We start from the raw sequence: 15,483 nt of genomic DNA, 5'->3' as shown, positions 1-15,483 counted from the left end.
AAGTTCCATAATAAATAAAGATTAAAAAAAAAAAAAAAAAAAAAAAAAAATGTTCTCCTTTCAGAGCAACACAATTTTGTTTCTGTTTCGTCGTTTCTGCATTAATTGAGAGCCTAATGTAATTATAACACATTATATATATATAATGATTTACTTCAAAAAACCTTACCAGTTGGGCCCTAGGTTACCTAGCTACGCCACTGCTTATCTAGGAGCCCGCCGTCGTCGCAGCGTATTTTCGTTGATGTTCTTTTCGATTTCAACTTCTATGTTTTGTTATACTTTAGTTATTTATTAATATTTTTTATTGTAAGATATCCTGGATTTTTTGATAATTATTATTTTTAACTTATGATAAAACAAGTTTTAGTTTGAGTTTTGAGTATTTGAAACTTATGAAAGTGACAAAATTGGTGTGACGTACAGTCGAACCATTTGATTCCTGACCAACTGTAGAACAGTAAGTGTCATAATAAATTCCCTTGTCAAGCAATGAGGTTCCACAGTGGGTCACTATTCAGTTGGTTCGAGTATACTTTATGGATGTCTCCCTAGGTGTCTCGGTGTCAAGTGTCCCATTATGTGTATTTGTGTGTCCAGTGGGAGACGTCGCTGAACGCGCTGGGCAACGTGGAGGCGGCGTGCACGGAGCCGCCGGGGCCGGACGCGGAGCCCTGCGACTACAGCTACCTCACGCTGGACCCCGACTGGGGCACGGTGCGCAAGGGCGGGCCCTGGGCGGCGCTCGACATCGCCACCATGGGTTTGCTGCACAGCCAGCTGGCGAAAGACCCGCAGCTCTCAGAAATGATACTCAGGTACCGTGAGAGCTCCACACACACCAATACTTGGCTCCTTCAGCACCTTTATTTCGTTGGGTGACAACCAGAGGTCACTAATAATCTCATTTCATTAATTCATTCATAATTTCGTTTTAGCGAGCATTCAAGCGAAACGACGGAAAATTTGCTTCGAGCCTTTTGACAAGCATCCGTCAAACAATAATGAAATTTTTGGCGAGCATTTACTGGAACGTTCCCTAGACTGATTGAGTAAACGTTCGTGGCAATGTTTGGCTCGGTTCGTTGTTTAGCGGGGCTACTACGGAATTCGAAGTTTGTATCGGTCCATCCCTCTCTTTTATTAAATAATATAAGCGTCAGCGAGATGGCAAGATATGAAGTTCGCATTTTGCACATCGTAGTACGGGCCCAGTTTGGCGAATTTAAAACTGCCGAATGCTCGATGTTCTGCTATACGTGATTTACACTCTCGCCTCGTGCCTCGTCTCGTATGTCGACTCGGAGCTCGCGTGATCGATGGTAAATGAGCTACGTTACAACCTGCTCAGCACAAGGTTCAAACTGGAATGAAGCGAGAGTGCGATTGTAATGCCGCATTTACACTCGCGTAAGAGTCGCGAGGCGAGAGTGTAAATCCCGTGTAAACACGGCATTTTGACTCGTGCCCAAAAACCGCTCCGGTCGCGAGCGAGGCCAAGCGAGGCGCGCGCGTCTTGTCACACTCACCTCGTGCCTTGTCTCGCGACTCGTACGCGAGTGTAAACGCGGCATCAACTTTAACAGCACGTTAATAGGCTATTGTCATTCCAGGAGCGACGAGAGCGTGGTGGTGGGGGTGTCGCTGGGCGGCGCACAGATCTACTACCAGGAGAGCGGCGCGCGCGGCGCCGGCCCGCCCGCGCCCTCCGACCCCCTCGCCGCCGCCCCGCTGCGCGCGCGCCGCCGCCTGCACCGCGACCACGCCGCTACCATCATATAAACACGAGATCCTGGCTTTCATCATCATCATCATCATCCCAGCCAAGGCCTCCTCTCAGAATGAGAGGACTGTGGCCGTAGTTCCCACGCGGGCCCAGTGCGGATTGGGAACTTCACACACACCACTGAATTACTGCACAGATTCCTGGCTTTCCGCAAATGATTCAATCCCTGTTTCATATGGACGAACGATTTTTTTTTATGAAACTAAACTATTCAGGATATATTTCAAGACTATCCTGTAGAGCCCTTTAGGTTAGGTTTGTTTTAAAACAATCTTGAAATACTTAGTTTAAAAATAAAGTTCGTCCTCATGAAACAGTTGGGAAATTAATCATATGGTAATCAAATCAAATTCGGCGAAAAATTAGAGAACTATCTATAATGGTATAGGTGTGTTGTGTATATATACACACCGATACGATTCCCACACCTGACAGTTAACAGTATGTTTTAAACTTTCACAATTTTCACTCATACATTGTAAAAGCAGCCATCATTTCGACCAATTGAAGGAAGTTTTCTTGACAGACGAAATATCACTAGATGGCGTTTGTACCAAGAGGTTCGTTAACTGTTGTAAGTCTAGCTTGCGATTGGCTCATTTATTTTACCCAATTACAAATATGACGCAAATCTCAAAGTTGTCTACTAGATTTTAATTTTAGTGCAATTCGGCCACTCGCCATCACCTTATCGTAGGCACATGGTGCTTATAGGAAGTAAATCTGACAGTTTCGTGAACGAGAGGTTCTCCAATATAGAGATATAGGTATCTCCGATAGAGGCAAGACATTCCAGTATTTTTGTTCATTACTTATAGTCCGCCAAAATACCCTGATATATGTTTTAAACTAAGTACGTATTAGACACTTTGTATACAAACCCAACTAGCTAATTGTAGTAATTAGATCGCAAACCTTTTCGTTACTTCAAAGACGTTATATTGAATGATATTACGGCTAAGTTCTGAAAACTCCACGTTTCATTGTAATTTCCAATCGCTAATGAGACGATTATCGGCCCTTTCACTAAGATATAATGACTGTCTAACAATCAAAATGATGGAGATGACGTACAAAATGCCGAAATATACATTTCTACTTCTAACTCATTATTACCAAACCAAGTTAGAGTAGATCAAACTGATATTACTCTGTCGCTATTCATCCGTCTATTCGATATAACCTCTTTGCGTTAACTTTATAGATAAGCTTTGATGCAGTCAATCTTTGATACCGTCTAGAAGTAAAGTTAGATGTCTAGTGAAAATAAGAATACCTACTTTATTTCTATTTGAATAGGCTTCAAAACAACGCGTGCTTAGCACATCGTCCACATATGTACTCATTGAACTAAACTCTTTGTCCCATAGTCCACTGCAGCTGCATACAGAGTGCTACTTACATAAACGACTAAATCATAACTAACAATGTAATTTGCAGTCAGTAAGCTTGGTATCTACCAGCGGTTACCATGACCATAGATCAATGAGCAAGTATGGTATGCCTAACCAAATTAAGCACTTTAATTTTGCTGTACGTAGTCCAACCTTGTCAGATTTTTAGATAATTGTATTTGCAAACTTATTTATTGTTGTAAGGCTTAGAAATATCGCCAAAACTAGATGTAAGACAACTTATTCTGATATTAGAAGGACAATCATTTCAAGCCAATGGGTGAATATTTTTATAATTCCTGATTGAATTTAATTGAATTTCAATAAGAAAATTGAATGTGTAATTAACATTTACTCCCTATTTCACTACTCTCTGTTAAGTTTCTGCTAACTATGTGACAGATATCTGATTTTATTAGATCAAACAGAGACTGTTTCATAGACATGTGCCACGCAAAATATCAGCAACTTGAATGGTGAAACAGGCCCATAACAGGTTCCCTGTCCCATGAGGCACATGTGCCTCATGCGAGACTAATGGTACGTCCATGCGCCTGACTCAACAGGACGTGTAAACAAAATGCGAGTTGAGTGAAGTGCGAATTTTAGAATTAATTGTATAAACTCAATAGATGTAGCATGCCGCCATTATCACGTCCTCCGTGTTCGTGTGCGAATGTCAAAATAATTCACCCCGCGAATGTGTGAACAGTAGTTCGCGACGTCACTCGTATACGAATGTTTGTCGCGAATGGCGAACACGATTGTGTAAATGCGGGGTTAGAACAGTTGCAATTTTTTGACTTTGGCCATGTAATAAATGATTTAACAAACGATTACAGGAGTCGTAATACAGGTGAAACTGCACTGTACCATATCGTTCAAAAGCCTCGATTCTGGCTTTTCGTGAACCGAGGTAGGTTATCATAATACAGAAAGCTGAATCAAGTGATCAGTTTATAATATACTTATTTTTTTACTTTGCAAAATACGGCAGCTAGTGTATTGAATGTTTGTTATTGGGTTTTTTTTTTTATTATAATACAACTCCTCTTTCGGGTAAGATAGGTTGGTTTAGTTCCTCATTTTGGTAGCTTGCGCTGTCAAAATTGAAATGACCATCTGGCGTCGATAAATACTAGTAATATTAAATATATTGACCCGGATAATTGAAGTCTTATATCGAGTTTAGTTCGACATGTTTCGGGCTAATCCGTAGTCCTTCGTCTTCGGAGCAACGCGACTCAGCGGCTGCTGCAACACGCGCACTGCGCGCCGCCGCTCTGCTCGCGCGACTACCCGACGAAACTGACGAAGCTCCGAAGACGAAGGGCTACGGATTAGCCCGAAACATGTCGAGCTAAACTCGACTTAAGACCTGAGTTATCCGGGTCAATATATTTAATATGAGTGAGTCTCACGGTAGTTTCATGTTCAAAATACTAGTAATGTTTAAATAGTACTAGTTGCTCCATTGATAGCTTACTAAATGTTTTAACCTGGCACCATTTATTAGAGCAAAGTACCACAGAATCAAAAGCAGCTATCGAATACATACCTGATAAAGATTATTTTTATAGCTAGTCGTATTTTCAATAATTACAATGGAAATGCAAGTGCAAAACTCAATGCAAGTGGTCGCTAAATCGCCTCTACCTTATTAAGGTTAAGGGTCAAGGTGAAGTACAGTCGCCATCAAATATTTCGGAGCGGCCAAGGTGACCAAATATATCGAAGCCTGAATAATAATTATAGAGAGCATGTTCCGATATTTTTGATCACCGCTCCGAAATATGTGATGGCGACTGTACTGTGCAGATATTTATGAGGCCGAATCATTTTCAGTTATAGCTCTCCCTATTCTTGCCATTAGGTATAAATTTCTTGCCACGTAGAAAATACGAGCGCTCAATCTTGCCATCCAAACGAAGTATATTAAGCATAGCCATTTTATTATGTATCGCCTTAGCTTTACACCGTTCATTCCATGTTTAAGTACAATTATTCAGTATTAATTGACATTCCTTGTTGAATTTGTTACGTTGTGCTATTCCACTTTGACGCGAGATCATTTTATTTAAATAATTTATTGATGTAAGTGTCAAGCAAAGACTTTTGATAGAAATCATTAACGTCCGAGGACGTTTATGTCGTGTTTATGAATTCAGTCTCGTGAAAACGTGGAATAAGTAGTATTTTGTAGCTTATAAGACTATGTACAAAGCGAAACGCGTCCAAAACAAATCATATTAGTCTCCAGGCTTGCCATTTGAGCTCAAGATAACTTCGTCCACATTCTTATTTTGTCACCTTACCAATTCGTCCTTATTGTCCACATGTGGGCTAGGAATGTATGTTTAAACGATTATTATCACCTAGGACTATATAACTAGAAATTAGGACGCGGAAGTTATCGACTTAGCAAGGGGACAGTGCATTGCCAACCAAGGTGACTAAATAGGAATGCGGCCGAAGTTATCCTGAGCCGCCATTTCTGAAGCTACTATGATAATGATAACCAGCTATATTTTTGTTAATGCATTTTTTACAAATCCTAATTTATTGAGCTTATAAGTAACGTTATTGCAAATTATTTAATTAAATTGTTGTTTGTTTATATATTTTTACAATTCCATTATTTATTATTTGGGAAGGATATTTGAAATGTTGCCATTTTATGGAGTGCCAATGTGACACATAGGTATGTAATATTTTTATTTACGATAGTTATACATAGATATCGTTAAGGATTTTAATAAAAACCCAATAGAGAATTGTGTGTTATTTGTAAGAGATCCCACAATCTACTTGTTACAAGTAAATACAATAAAAAATAATATTCTAATGATTCCAATAGTATTATGTACATAATACGACTGATGATAAGACCAATCTACATGCATTACTTATCCTGTTTCCAATAAGCATGAAAACTATTTACCAGAAAAACTTGGCTACGAATTACAATGGGATTATCTATGAATGCCTATTGTAATCGTATTGTTATATTATAAACCAATAGTCAGAAAGGAATAAAGGATGGGGCAGAATGTAGTGAATGAAGAACCAGAATGACATTACAAAACTAATGTTTATTTAACAAGTCGCTCACAACACAAGTCTACACTAAAGTAAGAATGTGAATTTGCTGTTGTCATTCTCAACATTTCCATAATATATAATTATATTTAAATACATACTATGTCTCTGAAAAATGCATAAAGATCACGTTGAGGAGCAGGTAAAAGAAAAAGTGGATGTTTTGAGTTAGTGTTTCGGTTGTCGGAAGATAAAGAATATGATCTGCGCGAGGCTTGAGTCTTGCGGACGCTAGGCGAGCGGCGGTCCTATACCGGGACCAGCCGACTCGATCATATTCTTTGCGCTTCGACATTTGCCAACTTTTTTCCGAAATTTTCGCTTCGGCACCGACTTGTTCTTTTCGGCACCCACCGGCCGGTCGGGATTTTCGGCAACCGCCATTTCGAAAGGACTTTTCAATCAAACATTTTCAAAACTTCAACACAGTTAGTTTCAAGGAACTTCATCCTTTACTTCTTGTTTCAATACCTTTTCAAACAAACAAAATCAATATTAGACTTAGTGTTTTTATTAGCTCTAATTTTACATCCTAGAGGCAACTATGCCCGATTGGGCTGTTACAGGCTAACTTACATCTAGACCCTTTTAGTATCACGTCTAATGCAAAAACAAAAACGAGTTTCTCTCGCTGACTGGACATCAGTACGTGCGATCGTGGCGAACGATCGATAACTACACCATTTTATTTACAAATCGACACCAAATTAACAATATTCGATTAACTAGACCGGCCTACACAGATACTGTATAAATGCAAGAGGCCAGCGGATACATCATGGGGTGTATCAAAATCTATGCTACGTCAGAAGATGACCTCAGCGTCAGGACTTACTAATAACGACCTGCAAAGTCAAAGAGGGAAGTAACCAGGGTGTCCAACACGAAACCGGCGCCCACAGCCGCGGCCCCGTCGCCAGCGCTTCCCCATACATCGTCATTAATAAAACTATTACAACTCAATGCCAATAAACGTTAATACTGTGACTTGATGGGGAAACACTGACTTTGCAATATTGAAATAAAAAACTTAGTCCTATCAATTATACAAAATAAAAACAAACTATTTTGGCATTCTCAATTGCAATGTCAGGAGACATTTCTTATAATTGTTATAAATTGTCTCGTTTTACTTTACTACTTAATTTAACAATACGCATGTCTGAAACTAAGGGCTTTCTTTAGCATGTGTATTAACAATTTAGACTGACTTTCAGTGCAATCTGGCTGGCTGACTTTAGTGCAACCAGAGATGGTGACTCCAGTCCATTAAATGCACATTTAATTATGGATTTCCAGCTAAATCATATTTCAACAAGTGGAAATTTGAATTCAAGATTATCAAGAGTCACAAGAGTTAAAATGACTGGCAACAATGAGAAAAATACACATTTCTAAACAAAGGAATGGCATGCAATTTCTTGCAGCTTTACGTAATTTTACTATGTTACTTATAGGGAGTGTGTTGCAACATGATTAAGCCAGAACGCGACTAAAGCAAACTATCCACGGTCGTGCTGTTCGGAGATGCGATCATGTACAGAATTGAAGAGAATCTCACCTCGCGTACTCTTGTTTGCACCATCTAGAATCTAGCTAGATGTTTATAATTTGGTGAAAAGTTTAATTATAATGCTCAATTTGATTTTAGAACAAGTCAATTTGGGACAGAGCTAAAACCGTAATAGCAGAATATAATACAACTTGTTTTTATTACATTGTCTTATAAACCCTGTCTATTAATTTTACAGAAAACTATAGAATATTGTCAAGCAACAAGTCGTGGATAGTGCACTTAAACTGAGACTACACTCGCACCAACACCGCAAGAATCGACGTCAAACGCATCCACATTTGACATAGAATCAGCTCTTGGGAGGTGTGGTGCATCTTTAACATGGCTTAGCGTTGCTTAACGGTCGGGATGGTAGTAGGACTTACGCGGCGAGTAGGAGCGCTCGCGCTCGTAGCGGCGCGAGCGGCGGTAGTGCGGCGAGGGGGAACGGTGGCGGTACCCGCGGTGATAGTAGTCGCGCTCGCGGTAACCGCCTCCGCCTCCGCCGCCGCCGCCGCCGCGGTAATAGTAGTCGCTGGAAACAAGTGGTACGTTAATATGAGCAAAGGTAATTTTAGATTTAAAATGTATAAGAATCAGTAATACACATTACTAGAAGGAGAACACCCAAAAAATATATCTACCAGAAACCCAGAATCAAACAAAACATCAGTACAAAATCAATAGAATTTGTTAAAAACGAAGCAATACAAAACTATGATTAATTTTGTAGTAATATATCTAAATAAATGGGGTTTAGAAAAGGGTTTAGAAACTCGCTACTTTTACCTTCTGTCACAAGAAATCTAGTTATCAATCTCCAACTGAATACATACAATGATTGGATATTAAATTTGTTTGAATACATCAAGCAAGAGTATATTTTAATAACTTACTCTCTATCGCCACCTCGGCGCCTGTCGTAGCCGTTGTCACCTCTTCCGCTGACGCTACGGACAAAAGATTTCATTTTAAACAAAACGCCATCATTAAAAAAAAAACTTTAAGCTTACACTAAGATTGTACAAACAGGCCTTTAGTATTCCAACTAGTCTAAAAGTAGGCTTACTCTAAATCTGTTCATTTTTATCTACCAACCCATAGGAGCCTGGCATAAAACTAGTCTACGCAAAGCAATTCGGACGGAGAGTTGGACGGAGAACATGCACACATGGTACAACTACTTGTTTGAGCCTCTTCAACACTTTTAAGTCGATTATCTCCTTTCAGTTAGGCAGAGGTTAAAATCTGACAAAAAATGATACAAATCATCAGATTGTGGTGGGTTCTATGGTACTCACGTCGGTTTGCCCATATAGATGCCAGGCGTGGGCGTGTGCGCGCGCTGTGTGATGGAGTAATCAACACGGATGCGGCGGCCGTCTATCTCCATACCGGTGCATTCGTTCTTGGCTACTTTCGCGTCGTCCTGGGACTCGTAGTACACGAAGCAGAAGCCTCGGGATCTGCCCGTCTGAAATGGATGATACGGATTATTACGGATGTTAACACCAAATAAATAGCAATAAAATTAGTGCTATAGCACAGAAATTTAGAATTATGGTACACTAGATCTCACTCGCGACTTAATCTGCGAAGGACTTTTTAGACTGGTTACTGGACATAGACAGACAAGTTCAAGTTTCCAGTTTCTATGACCACTGGAAGTAAGCTATAGGTTTTAATGCCACAGCAATTTGTATAGAAACACCTTTTTCAATAATTGTTTTGATTGTGGTGGCTTACATTTGATTTTTTCACTACTAAAAGGGATAGCAGACCTAAGGTTCCTAATTGATATTAATTTCAGCATAATACTTTAATGCAGTGATTGTTTAATACGGAAACCCTAAGATTGTAACCTCTGGAGCTGCCCCGATTTTAAAAGAAATAAATGAAGAAAAAATAATCTATTATTGGAGGAATAAGTACTACTATTTACTACAATACTACTACTACTTACTTTACTTATTTTGTACAATAAAGAGTTCACATACATACATACATACATAAGTCTTCCTTTTCAAAAATACCTAAGGCAATGTTTAAATCTGGTACTTTTAGAATAAAATAAATTGAATGTCACTTTGTTCAAAACTCCCAAGTAACTAAACAAAACAGAAGTAATGTTAGACTCACCTTAGCATCTATGACGACTTGCACCTTCTCGACCGGGCCATATTTTGAGAAGATGTGATTAATTTGCTGTTCCGATGTGTACAGGCTCAAACCAAAGATCCCCAGGCATCTAGACGGTGTGGGGTTTTCCTGAAGACAAAAAGAAGAGCATTACCACAAGCTTATAAATCTTTGTTCGTAAATTGTCTTCGTAAATTTACTTTTGGGAGTTAACAAAAAGCACGATTTTTAACAAATGCCTGCATATGATCAGTGATCATGTTAATAAAACTTACTAGGGTTTAATACGACCACGCTTTGTTAAAGCGACATGTCTACATGGTGGGTAGATGAATTACTCGATATACACCATGTTTTTCTGGATTCCCGTTAACTTCGATAGACGGCTCAGTGCATTGATAGAAACTACCTGGTAACTAACTTTTTGGCAAAAACGCAAACATTATTTTTTTGTTCCAAATAAAAAAAATACTATATAATACACCATCAAAAGCCGCGGGTTCACGGTGTATGCAGGCCGCTGCCAACCGAAGCGACTGGAGGTCCATGGGAGAGGCATATGTCCAACAGTGGACGTCCTACGGCTGAGATGATGATGATGACACCATCAAAAACTTAACGACTTTAATTCTTGACTATATTTTAAACAGAGGTAGGCAGTAAACAGTGTCTTTGGGAAACTATATATACCTAACTTGTTATGACCTGTTGAATGTTCCCTTAAAAGTTAATGGAAATCAAAGACAACATGTACAGTCAGCAGAAGTAGATAAACTCAAAGAAACTTCAGTCTACTAGTGACCACGGCCACTGTAATGCGGTCGAAACGTCGACGTAAATATTACTCTTGTGTTTAGCGTGAAAAGTCCTGTTTGTAGTATTGTATCCATACTATATATATAATATTGTGTGTGTTTGTATGTTTGTCCGTCTTTCACGTCGAAACGGAGCGACGGATTGACGTGAATTTGGCATAGAGATATTTTATGGGCCAGAGAATAAAATAGGCTACTTTTTATCCCGGAAAATGCACAGTTCCCGAGGGAACAGCGCGCGATAACCGAATTCCACGCGGGCAAAAGCTAGTTTAACTATAAATAAATATCATGGGACACTTGACACGAATTGACCTAGTCCCAAACTAAGCAAAGCTTGTACTATGACTATGGCTACTAGGCAACGGATAAACATACTTATATAGATAAATACATACTTTACTATCGTATTATTCATACAAATATCAGCCTCGGCCGGGAATCGAACCCGGAACCTCAAGCTTCATAGTCAGGTTCGCTAACCACTTGGCCATCCGGTCGTCAACTATAAACTCAAAGAGTTCAAAAAGATCTAAACACCCTCTAATTACTTAATCGAGCTGTGTGGAGATTATTTCAAGCTCTTAAGTTGTTGTATTACTACTGCTGCTGTACAATGTAAGTCAAAGTATATTGTTATTCTCAATAAACAGTTTTTTTCTTCTTTGTAAATTTCCTCTAGCTATGTAGATTACCAGTTTATTCACAACGGTTCTCATTGGAGATAAAGAGATCCCTATTGAATACAATAACATAGTATACAAAATGTGGAACACAAGTAGTGCATATGAAGTTGTAAAGAAATACAACATCTATCTTATCTTAGGCTCCTGCCTTCTGCAGCGGCTGAAAATAAAATATATTATTAAATGCTTTGTATTTATTAAATTAATAACTAATTCTCAAAGTAACTAGAGCCTAAGCCAATATAGAAGCTTCTAGATCAATAATGCCAATGCAAGCAATAAATTACTTAGTGGATGAAAAAAAATGTGAATGGTTTACTACCACAGCAAGGTGACATAAATCTTAGTTTAATGTAAATATTCATGAATATTAAATCACCTAACTGTGTTAGCAGTTCTAATAAATCTGCAGTACTTTATGAACTAATTAATAATGGTGTCAAACTTAAATGCTACACTTAAAAATATATCTAATCATAATTAAGTTGTGCGAGAGTCCAGTGTAAGAATCAGAGTGCCATATTTCACAACAAAAAAGATAATATAAAACAAAATTTACCTTTATTTTTTAACTTAATGACCTATTAGGACAAACACCTGCATGATCATAATTGGATGATCGTCATGGAGCTTTAGTAAAATAAATTTGTACTAGTGACAAGGTTTCAACATTCAGTGAAGGGAAACATCCTAAGGAAACCTGCACACATTTAAAAAGCATTTTTAATGGTGTGTAAAGTGCCCAATCCACACTTGGCCCATATAGAGAACTACAGCCAAAGCATGTTCTCTGCATTGAGGCGTATATAGAGAGGATGTGGTGCAACATTTTCTGGTCAAGTTACAATAAATTATTCTTTGTGTTTGTTGTATCAATCGGCTTTAAGCATTAGCTACTACCATAAAAACACTATCATAAATCCAAACAATGTTGTTATATGCCGCTCTGTTAGTTACACTCGGCTCCCACACATCCAAGATTGTTTACGTACATATGAAGCGACCCTCACCCTGTCGCCCTGATGGCGCTTGCGGCTCGACATGGGGCTGTGAGAGTGCGAGCGGCGGTAGGAGCCACGAGGGGAATAGCTGCGCGAGCGCGACCGGGAGTAGCGAGCCGAGCGGTACCCGCGCCGCGGGGTGCCCGACCGAGACCGTGACCGAGCCACAGATCTGACAATAACGACAACTTATTAACTATATTGCATTATGGATCAACATTGCGTTTTAAATACAGTATGTACAGCAGCCATGTCAAACTCAAAGTGGTGGGCCAAAAGAATATGTTTTTACTGTTCAGTTAAGGTAGGCGTCCACTTATCCGCATCGTACGCTTCGGACGTATGGGATTTGTTGCTTTGTATAGAAATGTGCGATGCTTAAGATGCGGACAGGTGGACGCACTTATATGAGTTTCTATACAAAGAATACTACGATCCGTTGCGTGCGATGCGTACGATACCGACAAGTAGACGTTTACCTTTAATCGTCATTACAATCTAGCGTACAATCACGTAAATCACGCTAATTTAACATAGGCATTGTCTTTAATTTTCATATAAATTTGCCCACCCAGGCACCCAATATCAATTCAGTTGCCAATCCAGAATTAACCAGCCAATTCAAACTTCCTTATAAGCGAGGATTTTGCCATGAAACGTGTCATGAAACAACTTAAAAACCTATTCCTATTTTAGTAAATGGTTAATACGGTAAAACTCCATATCAGCAGTTCAAGTTAATTAAAAATTTAACAACCACATTCCATTATCGAGTTAGGTATTATTGACAAATGTTATGGAGCTTGGGTATGAAATAAATTAACTAAATTACATGCAGAACAGCAACTTTATGGGTCAATCTTGCATGAAAAACTAAAGTCCATCTAATGGATATTATAATTAGGGATGGGCCGAATGTGTTATTTTTATGAGGTACAGTGAGGCTTTGTTTTTGTTGACACAGCTTTATTTCAAATAACAGCAGTTAAAAAAGATGGCTATTGATTAAAACCAAAATATAAGTATGTTGAGATTAAGCTACAGTGATTTTTATAAGAAAATAATATGTTAATATAATCAATGTGGTCTTTATTTTGAATAATTAAGCAAGTTTTTTGTTTTAATCAAGAGTTGCAATCAAGAATTTTTGACTGATACAATAAATTGATTATGTAATTGTATAAATTGTTAATACCCTGATATAAATAAAACTTTAGTGAATTTTAACATTATCTATATTCTCTTTGTTCTAACATAATTCAAAAGACAGATGCCAAACTGATGGAACTAGAGTCCCTCCTACTGTTAAGCAAACTATCGATACTTTTGCATGTACCTAGTGCTAAAAGTGGCAATAGCATTATTTGTTGGTTTAAATGTTACACTATCAAACTGAAAGTAGTTATTATTTGAATTTTAAAATATAATTTATTCAACACTTTCTGATTCTGACAAACAATTTGCAAATTAATAACTTTTATTTGTATTCGGTGAAACCCATGTTCGGCCCATCTAATTATTATAATATTAATCAATAAGATTAGTTGTAATATGATTTGAGAGGTTTCTGCAGTCATGGTGTATTCTTTGACATTCATATGTGTCTGTTTAAGCCCAGTTTAGACCTGCAAGAAAAATAGCACATTTTTTTTTCTTATTTTGTTGAGGCTTTGAACACTCCAGGTGATCATGTCAGCCTCATGGATGCTCGCTCATTTCCCTACACAAAGGAAATACCAAAGAAGTGGTATATTTTATGCAAATGGCTTTGTCAGATTGAGAGCCAACAATTGACCTGGCCATTGTGCATGGGACCCAAACCTACAAGAACTCTTCTTCTCAAGTCTGAGTTCTGAACACATTCCAACAACAAATGGGATAGCACAAGTTGTATTACATTGCGAGGCTGTAAAGCAAATGAGTTTGAAGTTTTCAATTAAGCACCACAGTGTAATGCAAGTTGCAAGATTTTTCACGCTGGTCTAAACTTGCCTTTAAAAGCCTAAATTGATTGATATTTCAAATTCAACTAAGGATTAAAATCAGAACCTAATGTGATGGGAAATGGCTATGCCGTTTGTCAAGTTGTTTTAGTGTTTTAACTTTGTTCATAACTTGACTGATCTAAGCAGTGCCTTCCAAAAAATTAAGGTTAGACTACAAACAAACCATAGTCACTAGCAAAATATTAAATTGAGCATAAAGCATGGTAATAAAAACTACAACTCTTATCAGTCAACATAAACCCCACTATCAATGGTAGTTATTGATAAAACAATGGGTTGTCATGGCATTGTGGTAGAATTATAGGCTAAACAAGAGGAATGTTATAATACTGATTTCCTCAACTCAGTAACTAGGTAAATGACCCATGAAAAAATGTTCACAAGGACAACTTTAAAATACATACAAAATTGCGCAACGGACTCGGCGCAAAAATCATGGCTAACCTTGAAATCGAGGTTACAGTACATGCTTTATTGCAAAATCATGGATTATGTGATTATGTTCCATTACTGATAATTACAAATGGATAGCATCACACTACACAACTATCCGCCCAAGGTCAGTTTTGTTAAATAGGTACTCACGGGCTTCTATACTTCCTGCTAGATGATTTTGGCGGGGGCGGCGTCCGCGACCGGCTTCGGCTGTGGCCCCGCGACATCGTCGGCGGCTTGGGCGCCTCCCTGGAACCGTTCCGAGTCCTCGAGCGACTCCTCTGAAATTACCCAAAAGATTTCCTAGTCAGTAGATATAGCAAACAATCGAAATACGACGAAATAAAACACGCGGTACGATTCCGACCGAATGTCTAACAATACACAATAATAGTACCTCTCGATCCGACATGATGAACTCTATAATGAGTAGGGCAAAAACGAAACAATCAACGCGTCTTTAATCTATTATAAACACAAGAATCCTAAGAAATATCGCACGAACACGCCTTGACGCTATTCACTAACTGAATGAAAAACAAAATGGTGGAGCAATGGTGGATGATG

The 15,483-nt window shown here is 38.5% G+C and overlaps 2 protein-coding genes and 1 pseudogene across 4 annotated transcripts in view; 2 read left to right on the top strand and 1 right to left on the bottom strand.

Moving 5' to 3' along the window:
- The window catches only part of LOC141437037 (uncharacterized), a 5,638-nt pseudogene extending 5,045 nt beyond the window's left edge, over positions 1-593 (top strand).
- The window catches only part of HPS4 (Hermansky-Pudlak syndrome 4 protein), a 24,385-nt gene extending 16,928 nt beyond the window's left edge, over positions 1-7,457 (top strand). The window contains exons 9-10 of the mRNA XM_074100219.1: positions 601-818; positions 1,614-7,457. Coding sequence (XP_073956320.1) covers positions 601-818; positions 1,614-1,782 — 387 coding nt within the window. The 3' untranslated portion in view covers positions 1,783-7,457. The remainder of the gene's footprint in view (positions 1-600; positions 819-1,613) is intronic.
- Positions 6,253-15,483, bottom strand: tra2 (transformer 2). Of its 3 annotated transcripts, XM_074100221.1 has the most exons (8): positions 15,314-15,483; positions 15,067-15,197; positions 12,467-12,647; positions 9,974-10,102; positions 9,136-9,308; positions 8,731-8,784; positions 8,221-8,369; positions 6,253-6,750 (listed from the first exon to the last, which is right to left on the bottom strand). In XM_074100221.1, exons 1-8 carry the CDS (start codon positions 15,326-15,328, stop codon positions 6,725-6,727), a joined length of 858 nt encoding a protein of 285 aa, XP_073956322.1. In that variant the 5' UTR covers positions 15,329-15,483; the 3' UTR covers positions 6,253-6,724. The 3 variants fall into 3 exon arrangements, with proteins under 3 accessions (XP_073956322.1, XP_073956324.1, XP_073956321.1); XM_074100223.1 differs by having other exon boundaries at positions 6,253-8,369; positions 12,485-12,647; XM_074100220.1 differs by having other exon boundaries at positions 6,253-8,369; positions 15,314-15,481.

This window comes from Choristoneura fumiferana, chromosome 17 (assembly GCF_025370935.1).
Source record: "Choristoneura fumiferana chromosome 17, NRCan_CFum_1, whole genome shotgun sequence".
Taxonomy (NCBI): Eukaryota; Metazoa; Arthropoda; class Insecta; order Lepidoptera; family Tortricidae; genus Choristoneura; species Choristoneura fumiferana.
Note: the sequence above shows the minus strand (reverse complement) of the source record. Positions and strands in the feature narration are given on the sequence as shown.